The 17,802-nt window shown below is 43.7% G+C and overlaps 1 protein-coding gene across 1 annotated transcript in view; it reads right to left on the bottom strand.

The window, feature by feature from the left end:
* Nucleotides 1-14,649, bottom strand: part of LOC128967743 (RNA polymerase-associated protein LEO1-like) — a 64,664-nt gene extending 50,015 nt beyond the window's left edge. The window contains exon 1 of the mRNA XM_054381949.1: nt 14,581-14,649. Within this exon, the coding sequence (XP_054237924.1) occupies nt 14,581-14,649 (69 nt within the window). The remainder of the gene's footprint in view (nt 1-14,580) is intronic.
* Nucleotides 14,650-17,802: the final 3,153 nt, after the last annotated feature.

Here is a 17,802-nt window from a genome sequence, read left to right as displayed (position 1 = left end):
TTAGTCCTAGCCTGCTGAGATTAATGATCCTAGCGACAGGCAGAGAGTAGAAGGAATCCATTTTTTGTTTTACAGTTGGCATTTAGGAGCAAAAAAAAATCTACTTGGATGCTACTTCAAGTAACAATGTAAAGGCTTGCCAGCTCTTCATCTTAACAGCTTACACTTATAAAGTCCACTATGAAGATGACAGGGTTCATTGGGTAGTTTTTTTGAATTGATAATTTTGTCTTGTGCATTCCATTGTCTTGTGCTGACTGAAATTGTGAAGAGTCTCAGACTTCAGAGTATGGGAAGTGCTTAACAGCATTAAAAAACTTCTCAAGGACAGAATATGAATGAGCACCAAACTCAAAGAAAAATTAACAGTTTAAAAAAACCCCAAACAACACAACACAAAACAAAAGGAAAGGTGGCTAGAAGCAGAAAAAAAATTCAATCCACTGAAAACCAGGACAGACTGAAAACTAGCAGTCGTTCTGCTGGGCAGTGACTAGCTAAAGGGCATAAACGTTAATTAATTAAAACCCCCACTTGTTTAAAACCTGTTTTAAAACCACAAATAAAGAAATATCTGGGATTTATAGATATTTTTTAAGACACATTTTTAGAAACTCATGCTCCCCTCAGAATGACCTACACATCTCAGTAGGCCTCACTGAAGAGAACAAGAATAGTTCTTTCTGGAACTAGTCTGTTGCAGGCTCTGTCGGAAGCACAATTTTATTTTTTACACTTGCAATGAATACATCAGTCATCAGCCTGTCACTGTAAAGCCTATTAACCTGCATTTCAGCACAAAAGCATCTCAAGAAAAACAGAGTAAGAAAATAAAAAATAAACCACAGAAAGAAATGTAGTTCATTGATAGTTTTCTAGTCATAACTCAACCCATCTAAGCACAGGCACAAGTTCCAATATGCTTATTTTGATATTTCTTCTCTCTGGATATTCATTTGACACTTAATGAAAATATTCTTAAAATACCATCACGTCTTTGCTTCTGTTTCAGGATCAAAAAGCTAAAGAACACCATCTACGGTTTTCTTAAGCAGGAGAAGCATAAACTTGTTTATCTGCCAATAGCTCTCAATTAATGAACATGTATCACATTCATAGCACTAGAGCAGAAGGCTCCTTTGAAAATTCGTGTCCATGAGGTTTAGCAAATAGAAACGAAAATTGCTGGAAGTGTCTGCATTCCTGAGGTATCAGTCACAACAATATATTGGGGTCTCCCTAAGAGAAGGTAGTGAAAAACTGACAGGAACAGAGCTGGAACTGAAAAGCTTCCTCCTTCTCACATAAGGGAATCACTCAGCAATCTCATTCCTGGTGATGATTCTTGAGTGGAAAGAACAGTCACAGCAACTCTTCCAGCTGCTACAGTTTCAGGATGTCTCAGAAAAACCTTATTCTCTTCTCTTCTGGGGCTAGGTAATCTGGAGAAGAGAAGGCTGTGAGGGGATGTCATTGTGCCCCTGTATTCAGCACTGGTTAGGCCTCGAGTACTGGGTCTAGTTCTGGGCCCCTCAATTTAAGAAGGAGACGTTGAGATACTTGAACATGTCCAGAGAAGGGCAACAAGGCTGGTGAGAGGCCTCGAACACAAGCCCTACAAGGAGAGGCTGAAGGAGCTGGAGAAGAGGAGGCTCAGGGGTGACCTCATTGCTGTCTACAACTACCTGAAGGGAGGTTGTAGCCAGGTGGGGGTTGGGCTCTTCTCCCAGGCAACCAGCACCAGAACAAGAGGACACAGTCTCAGGCAGTGCAGGGGGAAGTTTAGGCTCGAGGTGAGGAGAAAGTTCTTCATGGAGAGAGTTGTTAGATGTTGGAATGTGCTGCCCAGGGAGGTGGTAGTCACTATGCCTGGAGGTGTTCAAGTGGGGACTGGACATGGCACTTGGTGACATGGTTTAGTAGTCATGAGGTGTAGGGTGACAGGTTGGACTTTGATGATCCTTGAGGTCTTTTCCAACCTTAGTGATTCTGTGATTCTGTGGGATCTTAACATCTACAAATATCTCAGGAGTGGACGTCAAGATGAAGGTGCCAGGCTCTTTTTGGCAGTGCCCAGTGATAGGACAAGGAACAATGGGTACAAGTTAGAACACAGAAGGTACCACCTCAATATGAGGAGACACTTCTTTACGGTGATAGTGACAGAGTGCTGGAACAGGCTGCCCAGAAAGGCCTGACCTAAGTGATCCTGCTTTTGCAAGGTGGGTTGGATTCAGTCTCCGGACGTCCCTTCCAACCCCTAAGATTCTTTTAAATGGCACAAGAAAAATGAGATGCTAATCACCACCACTTGCTGCAGTAGTCTCTTCTGGCACCTAAATGGACAATTTTTCTACTCCATTTTCTACTCTGTCACAGCAAAGTTGCAGCAGACAGGATATAGCACAAACCTTTTGCCATTGTAATCCATTGCTTTTACAATTTTTATTTAATGCACTAAAGCAGTAACTGAGATGCACAGATTTCAGATGCAGGTGTTACTCTCCTATCTACTTCATCATTTATTAGATTCCTTTTTATCTAAATGTACATGAACACTCAAGGCTCAGCAAAAAGTTTAATTTAGGGTAAATTATGCAGATATTTAGGGCAAAATTATGTAGATATTCTACAAACCCTGCAGACATTAAACCATCACAATGGGAAAACACTTCAGTAGGAGGAAAAAACCTTTAGAAATTATCTAATTCAATCTTACTCCCTTGTACAATGAATTGGATTCAATTTGCTTGCAGTGTCACCACAATAAAAATTAGAAACAAGAACATCCATTTTGGGTCAATTAGCCTGCATATTGGAAAACTGCAAGATAGCCTTCTATGGTTTATTTCATAGCAATTCTTCCAGTAATTGCTAAAGGATACAAAAAATTGATCTAATCACACATCACTTTATATGTACAGTGGGTTGGGAAAACTTCATTTTTACAGATAATTTCCAAATAATTTCTAGGTCTGCACACTCTTTGTTCTGACTTGTGTGTGTGACAGCCAGAAATCCAGGTCTTTTTTGGCGACTGAAGTCCAGTCAGGAAAGCTTCCCTCCAATTCCAGCAGTCTGGTCATTCCTCCTTTCTTTGCTTGCTCCTTGTAAGTGCATATGCAACACAAGGCTAGAGGAAACTCAAGATGACATCAAATGCATTTTCATGCCCCTGGGCAAGATCAAGTATAGTTACATAATTAATAGAAAAAATAGCTAACTTGTTTTTTAGAACCTTAAATGTCATATGATTCTGTTTCTTTGTGAACGAAGCTGTTCTAGTACTCAGTTGCCACCACCATCAGGAAGCTGCTTATTGATTTTGAACCCAAAACCTCCTTGGCTAAGTATATGCCTATTAATTTTTGTCCCATCCACTATGAATATGAAGGGAATATTTTTGCAGAAGCTTTTTACTTATTTCAGGATCATCATGGTGCCTCTTTCCAGTTTTCTTTTACCTAAAGAATTCAAATTATTTAAATGTTTTCTAGTTAAGTTATGTTCTAGATTTCTAGCTATCCTCAGTCCTTCAATGACTTGCCTTCAGGTTGCCCACATCATTCTTGAAAGGAAATATCCAAAACCAGATATGAAACTCAAGATGAAGCTCTGATGTATTTCTAATGCTATGTGAAGAGAAAGGTAATTTCTCTAATCCCTGTGTAGTGAGCCTCTCTCCACCATTTAGTAGCTTTAAAGTGGTATACCTTTGCTCATCTACATAGTACATAGAGCAGGGACTGGTTGACGAAAAAAAGCATAATTTGAATAATCATGGAGAAAAGTTTTAAGCTTTCTTATGCTGGAACACAGACATGCAAGACAAGTTACAAGAGCTGGCCAGTACTGCCGACATAAATTGCAGATGAAAACAAAACACAGACTGAGTATATCACGAAACACAGTAGACTGAAGTATTCCAAGTAAGAGATGCAACATTTCCTACTATGATGTGATGCAGCAGAAAGCAACCACAACACTAAAACAATCGGACAGCCAAACACAGCTTCAAAATTTCAGCTTGACTGTATGGAAGAAAGCTGTACCTCAAGGTCTCTCAAACTATGACTTTCTGTTCTACTTCCTTTGTTGATGAAATAGGGAATGATATTTTTTTAGAACTCAGTTCCTGCTTCTGGACCTAAATCAATAAAGCAAATATTGTCCCCAAAGAGAAGGTAGGGGTCACAACAGTTCACAAGAATTAAAGTTTGTTCAGACACTTCTCAAAACAGTAAAAAAAGCCTCAAACCCTCTCAGTTGAGGAAGCATCATAGAATTAATTTCAGGCTTTATGAAGCAGTAAAAAAAAAATTAATTTCTAAGATGAGAGCTGTGAAAACCTCTATGCTTCTTCTAGTGTGCACCAGTGACAGCTTATTCCAGCCTCAGAATAATTAATACCATGTTCAGATAATAAAAAGTAGGAAACTTCTGCTGTATTTAGGTACTTCAAAAAGTTCAAATATCAGTTATCACAAATCTTTGACAAGTCTTTTGGTTTCTTCAGGGAGGTAGTCAACGTATGTCTTCCTGTTACTCTGTCAGCTGCTACCTTGCAGCTGATAGCTAACCATTGTCATTCTTTGTCACCCATGCTTTTACACAGAGAAATCTGTATAAAAGATGAAAATGAGTGTTGTTAGCAGGCTAAGGAAAAGGAAAAATAAAAGAAAAAAACACAAGAAAACAACACACACACATGGAGGTGAAAAAAAAAACAAAACACACATGGAAGGGAAAATAAACAAGGTTAAAAAAAAAAAGGGGGGGGGGGGAACAACAAACCAACAACAAGGAAAAAAACACAAGGAAAAAAAAAAAGACCAAAGCTCCTTTCTCCCTCTGCTCTGTACCTGGCTTTACTGTATAAGCTAGCATGTTGTTCAACACAGATCAAAATCTTTGACAGGGAGGTGTCTAACTGAAGAAAGAATTAAAGAATTTTTCATGAGGAGAACAATGCCTTATTTTGACTTCAGTGCTTCAAGTGTCATATGGCCTTTACTGAAGCAAGAAAAAATTCTATCTGAAGAAGAGTGTGTGTGCGTAAATTCAGAACATGGAAGGACAGTAAGCCCCAGAATTTAAAATAATTTGACAATGGATTAATGAGAGTATTTCATTCTGGAAATTATTTGATTAGTATTTGATGTGACTAGTGCTGTCAGCAGTCATACTTTAAGATTACTTTCTATGACTAGGCAGATTATTATTCATTTCCTTATCAGAGAGTTGCAAACCCCAAGAACTTTTCAAAGAGAGGCACTATGGACACAGGAAAGCCATCCTACCCCACTATAGTAAGGGACTCCCAGACATACAGAGGTGCTTCAGCAACATGAAAAACAATTAAACAACAACAGACAAACCTGAAATATTGAATTAATACTCATAGAATTGTTAGGGCTGGAAGGGACCTTGAGGATCATCTAGTTCCAAGCCCCCTGCCATGGGCAGGGACATCTCACACTAGATGAGGCTGCTCAGAGCCACATCCAGCCTGGCCTTAAAAACATCCAGGGTCGGGGCTTCCACCACCTCCCTGGGCAATCTGTTCCAGTCTCACCACCCTTATGGTGAAGAACTTTATCCTAACATCCAGTTTGAATTTACCCGTTTCTAGTTTTGCTCCATTCCCCCTAGTCCTATAACTACCTGACACCCTAAAAAGTCCCTCACCAGCTTTCTTATCTTAAGATACTGGTAGGCCACAATAAAGTCTCCTCAGAGCCTTCTCTTCCCCAAACTGAATAGCCCCAAGTCTCAGTCTGTTTCAGTCAGCAGGAAAGAACTAGAGGCCCAGTTTGCTGATCAGTATAGTCTCACAGGGCAGAGCCAACATTTTTCTTAATATTTACCCTAAGGAATAGCCTTTTGAAGCCATTTATGGTCCTGGCCGCTTTTTCATCAAAACGGAGATGTAATACCCAAGCTTCTTCCAGGGAAAAACCTTCCAAACAGTATTTTCTGCTTTTTCAGTATCGTTACTTAACTTTTCAATGTGATTACATTAATGTCCTCTAAAATTTTGCATGAAGTGGAGATGGCAGCAGTGGGGAGCTGCAGAGGCGGCCCCTGTGAGGAGTGGCTGGTGCTGGACATAGCCAGTTCCAATGGTTCTAGAGAAGGACGTACTTGAGGCACCACAGCAGAAACATCCCAAAGGCCACAGGAGAGGGAAGAGTCCATTTCAGTTTTGACTATCAGCAAAGAAAAGTTACAGTCTTGAGAATGTGCTAAGTTTCTAAATTGCTTGTCATGTTTCAGAGTAGAGAGAGATTGAGTCAAAAAATTCAGTCACTGAGGCAACAGGGAGAGGAGGCATCATCTACTTGTAACCTTTTGAAAATAACTATAACAGACAGAAAAAAAAAAGTACTACAGAGAATACTGGATTTTTTTACAAACATTTTGTGACACTTGCCCCCCTCCCCTCCACCTCATGTTTTCAACCACTCTCAGGTGAATTTTCTTTCTCCTCTCAATGTCAATGTTACACCATATGATCTGATCATAAATCACATAACTGTGACCATTGTCCATGTTGCAGAGCAGCAAATCAGGCAGATATAGACCATCTGGATATACTTGAGCCTGCTTTACTTTCTCAAAAATGCATGGAGTCAAAGAGCCAAGAACCACATACAGCAATGCCTTGAATGTCTAGGATTTGTTGGAGTGGGAACATGTATGTGTGTGAAGTGGTGGAATTTGCTCTCTTAAATGCCTAGGGTATCTCAACCTTAATACTCTAATTGTGCAACAAAGGATAAACCTTAAAGCACACAGCTCCACAGAAAGAACTGTTGCTTTTTAAGTACAGGTTTCACTAGATGCTGCATTAAGGAGAGAAGTGTGAAGAAAAGTATCAAAGTTTAAACAAACACTTGGTTTTCATCCATAGTGTCAGATCTAAGAAGAAAACAGGCCTCTCCCGCCTGCTAATTTTGTTTCATGAAGATTCCTAACAGAATCTGACAGCAGAGTGGGCTTGAGAAGAGAACAAAGTGAGGGGTTAACCCTGTTCAAGCCTCCCACTTGGCATTTTGGCAATGCCAGGAAATAATAAAGTATGAGTATGCAGTAATAGGTGGTGTGGGTGTTGGGGGTTTTTGTTTGTTTGTTTTAATAAAATGCAACGTTTTCTCTTTTTTTCTTTTGTAACAAGAAAAAGCCTGAAGCAGAAAACAGATGTACCCTAAAGCCCTGCACATTTTTCAAGGGCAATGAATAGAAAAGAAACACATCAAACTTTCCTTGAAACTGCTGCTGCATCTGTTCCATTATCCTTATGCAGATAGCAGAAAACAGAAAGAACAAGGTAGGAGGTTCTTGGACAGAAGCTCAGAAGAAGAAAGACACCAGCCAAGGCTGCCCTAAATTAAGAGGTCGGTTCCCTACCATCTGTTCCAGCACAACCAAATTCCATTGGGCAAAAATCAAAGGCAGGTCTATCGCACTCCCACCTGCATCCCAAGGAGGCACTCTGATATAAGCAGAGGCCTCCTACTCCACCCCAAGCTCCTGGGCTGCTACTGTCCCAACAAGACTAATATATTACAGGTAGGAGAGCCTGGGAAATGACCACACCCCTGGAAAGGCTGAGTTAAGAATAGAGGAATTCATCTTATTCCACATTGATTTTTCTACCCCACATTTCCTGAAATGGTTGTGAAACGTGTTGCTCTTTGCACAGAAGGTGCAAGAACATCCAATCCCATTCTCTGCCCAATAAACTTTTTGCCATGTTGACCTACACTGAAGAGAACCATCACCAGGAGGCAAATAAGCAATGAGATTGTGGAAAATTTTTAGGAGAGTCCAATACATTTTACTCCATTTTTTTCCTTAGGCACAACAGGCACTTTTTACTTAAACCAAACAGGGTAAGACCTGAATAAAGACTACAGAAAACAATCTGTAAAACTGAACCCTGTTTTTATGAACAGTGAGTTTGTTCAAGAGAGAGTTCATTTTATACAATGTGATTCCTGATAGGAAACACAACCAAAGGCATACTCCAGCAGAGGAAGTTAAGCACAACAAAGCATTCTTGATAGTCATGTCCTGTCCTACCATTTATCACACTTCACTGCAATTACATTATCTGCTTCAGTTCCAAGAACCACTACTGCTTTCTTCGGTGAATAATAGCTCTTAAAGAACAAAAAGTTTTAGGGAGCTTTAAGCATGTTTGTGCATACAAGAAATGTAAGTTCGTTTCCTGGGTCTTCTTTCCTGCCCTTTTTGAAGACTGGAGTGACATTGGCTTTCCTCCAGTTCTCAGGCATCTTACCTGTTTTCCAAGACCTTCCAAAGATGATGAAGAGTGGCCCAGCAATGACTTCTGCCAGCTTCCTCAGCACTCATGGGTGCATCCTATCAGGACCCACAGACTTGTGGATATGCAGTTTATTTAACTGATCTCTAACTTGATCCTCCACAACCAGGGAAAGTCTTCCTTCTCCAGATTTTCTCTGTTTCTTCTGTAGCTATCTTGTAGAGATATTTGTATGCCAATACTGTAATGCATATTAGGTATGCTTGTGTTCTCGAATGGAAGATAGGAACAAACTGACTCTCATATGCAGGTTTGGTTTTTTCTCTCTTCTCCATTGTGATTGAGGACTACAGATCACTAGGAAGGGAGGGGACAGGGGGGATGGAAACCTTCAGTGTGTGTTCCACTGAAGATTTCAAAGAAAGTCCACATATTACTGCAAATCTAACTTTTTCCTAAAACTAAAAAGTTTTTGTTTGGTTTTAGAGAAATATCTCAGTTTGCTTAAGCTCCCACCCTCTTCCATGTGCAGGCTGTTTTTCTAAACTCCAGCTCTCAGAATATACTGCTCTCTGCCTCATCTTTCCTTGTGTGCCATATGAGAAGTGTATTTATGAGCAGTACCTATCCTAGAGAGGACTTCAGGGAGATGAAAAAGGCAAAGTACAGTTTCAGAGAGGCACCACAATATTTTGAAGATAAAAGATTTAAATTTTCAGCAGAAACATTTCAAGTTCAGGATGAAAAAAAATCTAAATTGTCTGTGAAGAGATTTCTGCAACAAAAGCCATACCACTTCACTGTGGATGAAAGACTGAAGTGCAGGCATCTCTAGGCCAGCCAGCATTGTAGTAATACTTAAGAGCCTTCAAATAATTCCTGAATTAAGCCACAAGGGTTATTTCACCAAAGTGTCCTTGCTATATCCATGTGAGCAATTACCTATCTCCATGAAGCTTCCCTTATGTTACTAAATCATGCAACGAAAAAGGTAGTGTTGGTATCTAGATGAAACTTCAGGGACAGGGGCAACGGGAGATACTGCTTTAGAACAATATTAGCAGGTAGGTCTTCCTGATATGCCCTATTCTACTCTTGGACTTATTTTCTGAATACAAGCTGATGAAACAGAACCAAAACCTCACAATTTGCATTTATTGATTGGCGAGTTGGCAGCACTCTTTTTGTGGTGGTTTTACCACAGTAAGAGGTCCTCCATTGTGATGTAAAAATAAATGAGGTGAGTATCTTCCGATATGCATTCAATTATTTATTTTGCCATCATGTTATCTGTTGGCATCAGTTGCCACCTACGTACAAATATGCCTACAGATGCCTTTTTTGAATTATTTGGCATATTTCCTTCCAGAGCTGGCTTGGAAGGGGACTGTTTTAAAATGATTTAAAAAAAAAATAATTTTTTTGGGGGGGAAACAATAAAAAGAGGAAGAAACTTACATACTCCCTGTTGCATTTGCAGTGAAAAAACATGCTGTCTGGCAGAATCTGCCCATATTTTTTCAAGCCTATGGATTCCACACATGCAGGTTTTATAGATTTCTTTCTTCTTAAAATTTCATCCCTCAGTTAGCAGTACCTAATTTCCATATTAATTTTAGCAGGAAATAAGTATAGAAATCTAATAAAGGTGAAATGTATGCCTTTAATTAGATTGTCTAAAATTAAAACCATTAGAAATTACTAAACGCTAACCATTGATCTTTTCTTTCATTAACTTCACTCTGTAATTCCTTTTAATGTAGATTTTGTATTACAACAAAGCCAAGTCTTTCCGAACTTTAAATTTATTTTTAAATTATTGTTTTCTTGAGAAATGCATATCAGAAGCCAACTACTCTTTAAGAAATATTGCATTAAGATCATGAATATGGATTTTGATTTTAAGCATGGCTAACACAAATTTAAACAACTGTGGAAAAGGACCTAGAAGTAGTAAGTATCAGATTTTTGATGCCTTGATTATAAAATGTTTGATTTTGATATATAACAACTACAAGTTTATAGCCTAAATGATTGTATAGATTATCAGCAGCTGAAATTACATTAGGAGTATAACTAATTCTCTCTTAATAAATGTTCATAAATATCTGAGGGCTGGGTGTCAAGAGGGAGGGGACAGGCTCATCGCAGTTGCACCCTGTGATAGGACAAGGGGTAACGGATATAAAATACAGCACAGGAGGTTCCACCTCAACATCAGGAGGAACTTTTTCACTGTGAGGGTCACAGAGCACTGGAACAGGCTCCCCAGAGAGGCTGCAGTCTCCTTCTCTGGAGACTTTCAAGACCCATCTGGATGTGTTCCTGTGCGACCTACACTCTGGCCAGGGGGTTGGACTTGATCTCCTGAGGTCCCTTCCAACCCCTAACATCCCGTGATCCTGTGATTGTTTTTTTGAATTTGACATATATTCCAGAAACCAGAGCAGAACTTCCCATAAAATTTAGTCCATTTTCCTTTGTAAAGTTAATTTTCACTGCATTTGTTCCCCCTATTTCAGCTAGTTTATCTGCTGACCTAGAGATGGCACAGTCAAGAGCCATTAGGGCCCACTGCTCTTGACACTGTCCTATTCTGCTGTGTTGGGTGCTACACAGCACTTTCTTTACACATCCAAGTAAAATACCAAGCAAGCAGATGCTTTGAATTCCCCTGAGCATGGGAAGACTGCGGAAGTTGGCAAGGCTGTTCTAACACAGCTAAAGAACAAGGAAAATAGGCGTAAAAGGAATCACAACACCAGTTCAAAGCCAGATGAAGCCTCTTTGTCATTCACGTCTCATGTACGGCCCTTTCTTCACAGCTTAGGAGATCGTACTATCTTTACAACTGGAATAATGCTTCAGTAGCATACCTGCATATGTGAAAGACAAACACAAAATAATATCAAAGAGCTTTCTTCTCTCTGAATTCACTTGTACAGAATGAACTTGGAGAGATCAGCACTTAGCCCTGAACACTCTCCAGAAGAGACACCATTCTTGAGGCCCAAACTAGCATTCCATTTAACATGCTGCAGGGAGTCTGGGAGAAGGACAGAAGAAAGTTTTTAAAGTGACTGCTCACTTTCAATTTCCTCAGAAATAAAGAAGGACCATAACAGAACCTGTCACAACAATTTTGGTAGCTGCAAAAGCCAGATTTGCCTTTTAAAAACTCCTTTGAGCACTCCATGTTCTCAACAAGTGTATACAAAAGACAAAGCTTTTACAGCTTCTGAAACGTTTGTCCCTGTTTCCTCTTTACACAGATCAAGGTGTCAATGACTCCCTGGAAACATACAGCCTGTCCAAAGCTTGAAAATTAGCAGAGATGCCCTTTTCTGTCCTTACACCCATGCCCCCCACCCCACTTTGCTGATAGACTGCAGAGGAATTTTTAAGACATTGGATCTTCATCTTTGTCAAACAGAGTGAGCTCACAGAATTACTTTTTGCCCTTGATCTTCCCTTTTAGATTAGCTACCAGCAATGCCCTGTAAGGATCTAAAAGTGACCTGCTGGACCACATCCTTGCTTAGTTATCTTCTCTGGCTCTGCAAAAGTTACTGTGCATAACTGCATGTACATTGTCTTTTCACTAGGCACCAAGGAATGAACTTCTTTATGCTTGCAATGGTTCAGGCTTCTGCCTCACCAGATCTTCAACTCTCATTCAGACAAGGGCCTCCTAACTCAATGCCTGGGTGTCAAGTGGCAGGGGCCAGGCTCTTTTGGGTGGTTCACAGTGGTAAGACAAGGAACAATGGGTTCAAACTAGAACATAGAAGATTTCACCTCAACATTAGGAGAAATTTCTTTACGGTGAGGGTGACAGTGCACTGGAACAAGCTCCCCAGGGGGGTTGTGGAGTTTCCTTCTCTGGAGACTTTCAAAAACCACCTGGATGCATTCCTGTGTGGACTACCCTAAGTGACCCTGCTCTGGCAGGGGGGTTGGACCTGATGATCTCTTGAGGTCCAACCAGATCCTGGGCTGCATCAGGAGAAGTATGACCAGCAGGTCAAGGGAGGTGATTCTCCCCCTCTACTCCACTCTGGTGAGACCCCACCTGGAGTACTGTGTCCAGTTCTGGAGCCCCTGTTACAAGAGAGATATGGACATGCTGGAAGGTGTCCAGAGAAGGGCCACCAGGATGATCAGAGGGCTGGAGCACCTCTCCTATGAGGACAGACTGAAAGAGTTGGGGCTGTTCAGTCTGGAGAAGAGAAGGCTCCGAGGTGACCTTATTGTGGCTTTTCAATATCTGAAGGGGGCCTACAAGAAAGCTGGGGAGGGACTCTTTAGGATCTCAGGTAGTGATAGGACTAGGGGGAATGGAATAAAGCTGGAAGTGGGGAGATTCAGGCTGGATGTATGGAAGAAGTTCTTCCCCATGAGAGTGGTGAGAGCCTGGAATGGATTGTCCAGGGAGGTGGTTGAGGCCCCATGCCTGGAGGTGTTTAAGGCCAGGCTGGTTGAGGCTCTGGCCAGCCTGATCTAGTGTGAGGTGTCCCTGCCCATGGCAGGGGGGTTGGAACTAGATGATCCTTGTGGTTCCTTCCAACCCTGACTGATTCTATGATTCTATAACTCTACACTTGGCCTTGTTGAACTTCATGAGGTTCACGTCTGCCCATCTCTCCAGCCTGTCCAGGTCTTGCTGAATGGCAGCACAGCCTTCTAGTACGTCTGCCGCTCCTCCTGGTTTTGTATCATCAGCAAACTTGCTGAGGCTACACTCTGTTCCTTCATCCAGGCCACTGATGAATATACTGAACAAGATTGGATCCAGTACTGACGCCTGGGGAACACCACTAGCCACAGGCCTCCACCTAGACCCTGCACTACTGAGCACAACCTTCTGTGCTCTGCCATTCAGCCAGTTTTCAATCCATCTCACTGTCCACTCATCTAACCCACACTTCCTAACCTTACCTATGAGGATGTTAAGGGAGACAGTGTCAAAAGCCTTGTCAAAGTCAAGGTAAAATCATCCACTGCTCTCCCCTCACCTATCCACCACAATGACAGAAGGCTATCAGATTAGTCAGGCCTGATTTCCCCTGACTATTGCTGCTAATCTTCTCTTCCTCCTTGTGCTTAGAGATGACCTCAAAAATGAGCTCTTCCATCACCCCTCCATTTTCCTTGCAGAGCTATACCTGTAGGGTAGATTGAAGGAACAAGTGTCTCACACAATTTCAAGAACTGGCATTCTCCAAAAATGGAGGGGAAACTGAAACTCATTGGGAAGGTTTCTCAGAGCTAAGCTTGCATTTCTTCTAAAGACAAGAGACAACAGCAGCTAACAGGTGAAGGCATTCCTCATGACTGTAACCATGCTGGAGAACCTATCAGAAATAGAGGTGTTCTGCAGGCACATTTGTGTCCAGTGGTGCCGAATAGGTTGTTCTTACTAAGAACAGGCATACCTGTTGGAGAACACAGATGCTATCCAGCACAAAACAATGAGAACAAGTTTCTGAATGACTGAGCATGAAGTGGCATGATCCTCTCTCCCACACATATACCTCCATCTCCATAAGTAGGAGTGTTTAGGAATATAAAAAGATGCACCTAAGCCTAAGTACTACACAGTTGTTACAGATCATGCCTCAGCCCTCATCTTGAAAAAAATCCATATCCATGAGAGCACGCACTTACACAATCAACCTTAAACACATTCACAACTTACTCTAACCAATCCATCCCAAATAAGAATGCAGTCTGGACTGATACTGTGTTGGTATCAACATAGAAGTGTATACGTTGCTGGAAAGGTTTTGTTGTTCTTTCAAAATATGGAGATAAAATCAGGAGTTCTTCCCTTAGGTATTCTTGAGGAAAAACAAAATCATGACAAAACCCAAAAGCAACAACCAAACAAATTTTATACATGGAAGACTTCCACAAGAAGACAAATCCCTGTGGGCTGAGATAGGAAGAGTCTCATGGAACAGCACAATGAGATAAACACTATCAGGAAAAACAATAACACTAATTAAATAGTATATAAAGTGAGTGATAGAACATGCAGCACTGACCCAGATGGCCTGGCCTGGCTCATCCTGCTGAACCGCTCCCGTCGCGATCAGCACCACGGCACAGCCCCCTGCTCAAAGCAGCCGCCTTTGTCCCGGCCAGTCCTTACCTTATAGAGCGAGCATGGCGTCACTATAGAAGCGAACACTCCACTGGGGGATTCTGATACCTGCCTTGGCTGTGGCCTCTCACAGCTTCTCGCTTGCGGGGAACCCTAGCTGAGCCCAGGACACTGAAGGCGTTACGGGCCTCTGCTCCGCCGGGAGGGTACAAAGGGAGGACGGGTGCGACCCCATCTCTCCCTCCGTCTCCATGAAGTCCGTTCGTCCCCCGCGCAGGTTCAGGGACGGCCCGCGAGTCCCGAGAGCTGACAGGACAGCAGCAGTGCAGCCCATGCCCCGGGGCCGCCCGCCGGGAGGTCTGCCGCCACACGACCGGCGGGACCGTTGGGCGCGCGGAGGGCCGTTAGCAGCGACGCGAACGCGGGCTGTCGGGCGGCGCGTACGCTGCCCGCACGTGTCGGCGGGGCAGGTGCCTCCGCGAGGCGAAGGCGCTTGGCGGGCTCCAGCTCTCTGTGTACTGGGAGGCGGGAGCCGAGCGGCCAGCCCGGTGCATAGGCAGGCGGTGAGGGGCTCTTGGACAAAGGCTGTGGAGTGACCCCGGCGGGTGACTGAGCAGCACACCAGCTGCACACCGCTTTTCCCCCGCACCCTGCGGAACAGGAGAACAGGAAAATACAAAATAGTTCCAGTAAGTGAAAAAAAAAAAAAAAAGTGAAGAGCAATATCTATTCCAACCTCCCTTCCATGGGCGGGGATGCCTCTCAACTAGACTTGGTTGCTCAAGGCATCATCCAACCTGGACTTCAGCACCTCCAGTTACATTAGGTCCCCTCTGGCAACCCAGTCTGTTCACTGTGGGGGAGCAAACTATTCAGCAATCCAGCTCAGCAATCCAGTTCAGCGCCAAAAAGGACGGCCACAGTTCAGGATCAGCTGTCAGCCAAGCCACACACAACTGCTCACAGAGCTTCCCCCTCCTGACTCCCTAGTGGGATGGGAGGAAAAACAGGAGAAAAAGGCAAAACCCTGTGAATTGAGGTAAGGATAGCTTAACAGAGCAGGACAAAGAGAGAGAAACGACCAGGAAGAACAATAGTACTGTCACCAAACTTGGGAATCAAAATCTTCAACTCTTAACAAGTGGGCATTTCTTTATTACAAAGTTATGCAAGTTTGGGTACTAGGGGCATTCCCACAAGTCTAGCACGCTGCCTGAAATTCGTGGAGGGCATTTATACAGTGAATGTAGAAGTTACACCTTATGTCAAACCCTAATAACCATTGGTCAGTTTCTCACTTCACATTAGAATCACAGAATCAGTCAGGGTTGGAAGAAACCACAAGGATCAGCCAGTTCCAACCCCCCTGCCATGGGCAGGGACACCTCACACTACATCAGGCTGACCACAGCCTCATCCATCCAGGGATGGGGCCTCAACCACCTCCCTGGACAACCCATTCCAGGCTCTCACCACTCTCATGGTGAAGAATTTCTTCCATACATCCAGTCTGAATCTCCCCACTTCCAGCTTTGTTCCGTTCCCCCTAGTCCTGTCACTACCTGAGATCCTAAATAGTCCCTCCCCAGCTTTCTTGTAGGCCCCCTTCAGAAACTGGAAGGTCACTTTGTAGCCTTCTCTTCTCCAGACTGAACAGCCCCAACTCTTTCAGTCTGTCCTCATAGGAGAGGTGCTCCAGCCCTCTGATCATCCTGGTGGCCTTTCTCTCCAGCATGTCCATATCCCTCTTGTAATAGGGGCTCCAGAATTGGACCCAGGTGGGGTCTCACCAGAGTGGAGTAGAGGGGGAGAATCACCTCCCTCAACCTGCTGGCCACACTTCTCCTGATGCAGCCCAGGATCTGGTTGGCTTTCTGGGCTGCAAGTGCACACTGACAGCTCCTGGTGAGCTTCTCGTTCACCAGCACCCCCAAGTCCCTCTCCTCAGGGCTGCTTTCCAGCCAGTCACTGCCCAGCCTGGATTTGTGCTTGGGATTGCCTCGACCCAGATGCAGGACCTTGCACTTGGTCTTGTTGAACCTCTTGAGGTTGGCTTGTGCCCACCTCTCCAGCCTGTCCAGGTCCCTCTGGATGGATCCCTTCCCTCCAGCATGCCTGCTGCACCACACAGCTTGGTGTCATCAGCAGACTTGCTGAGGGTGCACTCAATGCCACTGTCATGCTTCATATTCCAAAAGTCCTGGCAGTCTGGGGAAGTCCCCACTGACTGGAAAAGGGGAAACATTACTCCCATTTTCAGAAAGGGGAAGAAGGAAGAACCAGGCAGTCTCACCTCTGTGCCTGGTAAGATCATGGAGCAGATTCTCCTGGAGGCACTACTGAGACAGAAGAATAGTGAAGAGGTGATTGGGTACAGTCAGCATGGGTTTACCAAGGGCAAATCCTGCCTGACAAACCTGGTGGCCTTCTATGAACAGGTGACAACATTAATAGATGAGGGGAGAGCAACTGATGGCATTGACCTGGACCTGAGCAAAGCCTTCGACACCGTCCCACACCACACCCTGGTCTCCAAACTGGTGACACATGGGTTTGAAGGGTGGACCACGAGATGGATAAAGAACTGGCTTGATGGCTGCACCCAAAGAGTGGCTGTCAATGGCTCCATGTCCCAGGGGAGGCCAATAACAAGTGGAGTCCCTCAGGGATCAGTCCTGCGACCAGTCTTGTTCAACATCTTTGTTGGTGACATGGACAGTGGCATTGAGTGCACCCTCAGCAAGTCTGCTGATGACACCAAGCTGTGTGGTGCAGCAGACAGGCTGGAGGGAAGGGATCCATCCAGAGGGACCTGGACAGGCTGGAGAGGTGGGCACAAGCCAACCTCAGGAGGTTCAACAAGACCAAGTGCAGAGAAGCTCAACATGAGCTGTCAGTGTGCACTTGCAGCCCAGAAAGCCAACCAGAGCCTGGGCTGCATCAAGAGAAGTGTGGCCAGCAGGTCAAGGGAAGTGATTCTCCCCCTCTGCTCAGCTCTGGTGAGACCCCACCTGGAGTACTGCATCCAGTTTTGGAGCCCCTGTTACAAGAGGGATATGGACATGCTGGAAGGTGTCCAGAGAAGGGCCACCAGGATGATCAGAGGGCTGGAGCACCTCTCCTATGAGGACAGACTGAAAGAGTTGGGGCTGTTCAGTCTGGAGAAGAGAAGGCTCCGAGGTGACCTTATTGTGGCTTTTCAATATCTGAAGGGGGCCTACAAGAAAGCTGGGGAGGGACTTTTTAGGATCTCAGGTAGTGATAGGACTAGGGGGAATGGAATAAAGCTGGAAGTGGGAAGATTCAGGCTGGACATGAGGAAGAAGTTCTTCCCCATGAGAGTGGTGAGACCCTGGAATGAGTTGCCCAGGGAAGTGGTTGAGGTCCCATCCCTGGAGGTGTTTAA

The sequence above is a fragment of the Indicator indicator genome, chromosome 6 (assembly GCF_027791375.1).
Source record: "Indicator indicator isolate 239-I01 chromosome 6, UM_Iind_1.1, whole genome shotgun sequence".
Classification (NCBI taxonomy): Eukaryota; Metazoa; Chordata; class Aves; order Piciformes; family Indicatoridae; genus Indicator; species Indicator indicator.
Note: the sequence above shows the minus strand (reverse complement) of the source record. Positions and strands in the feature narration are given on the sequence as shown.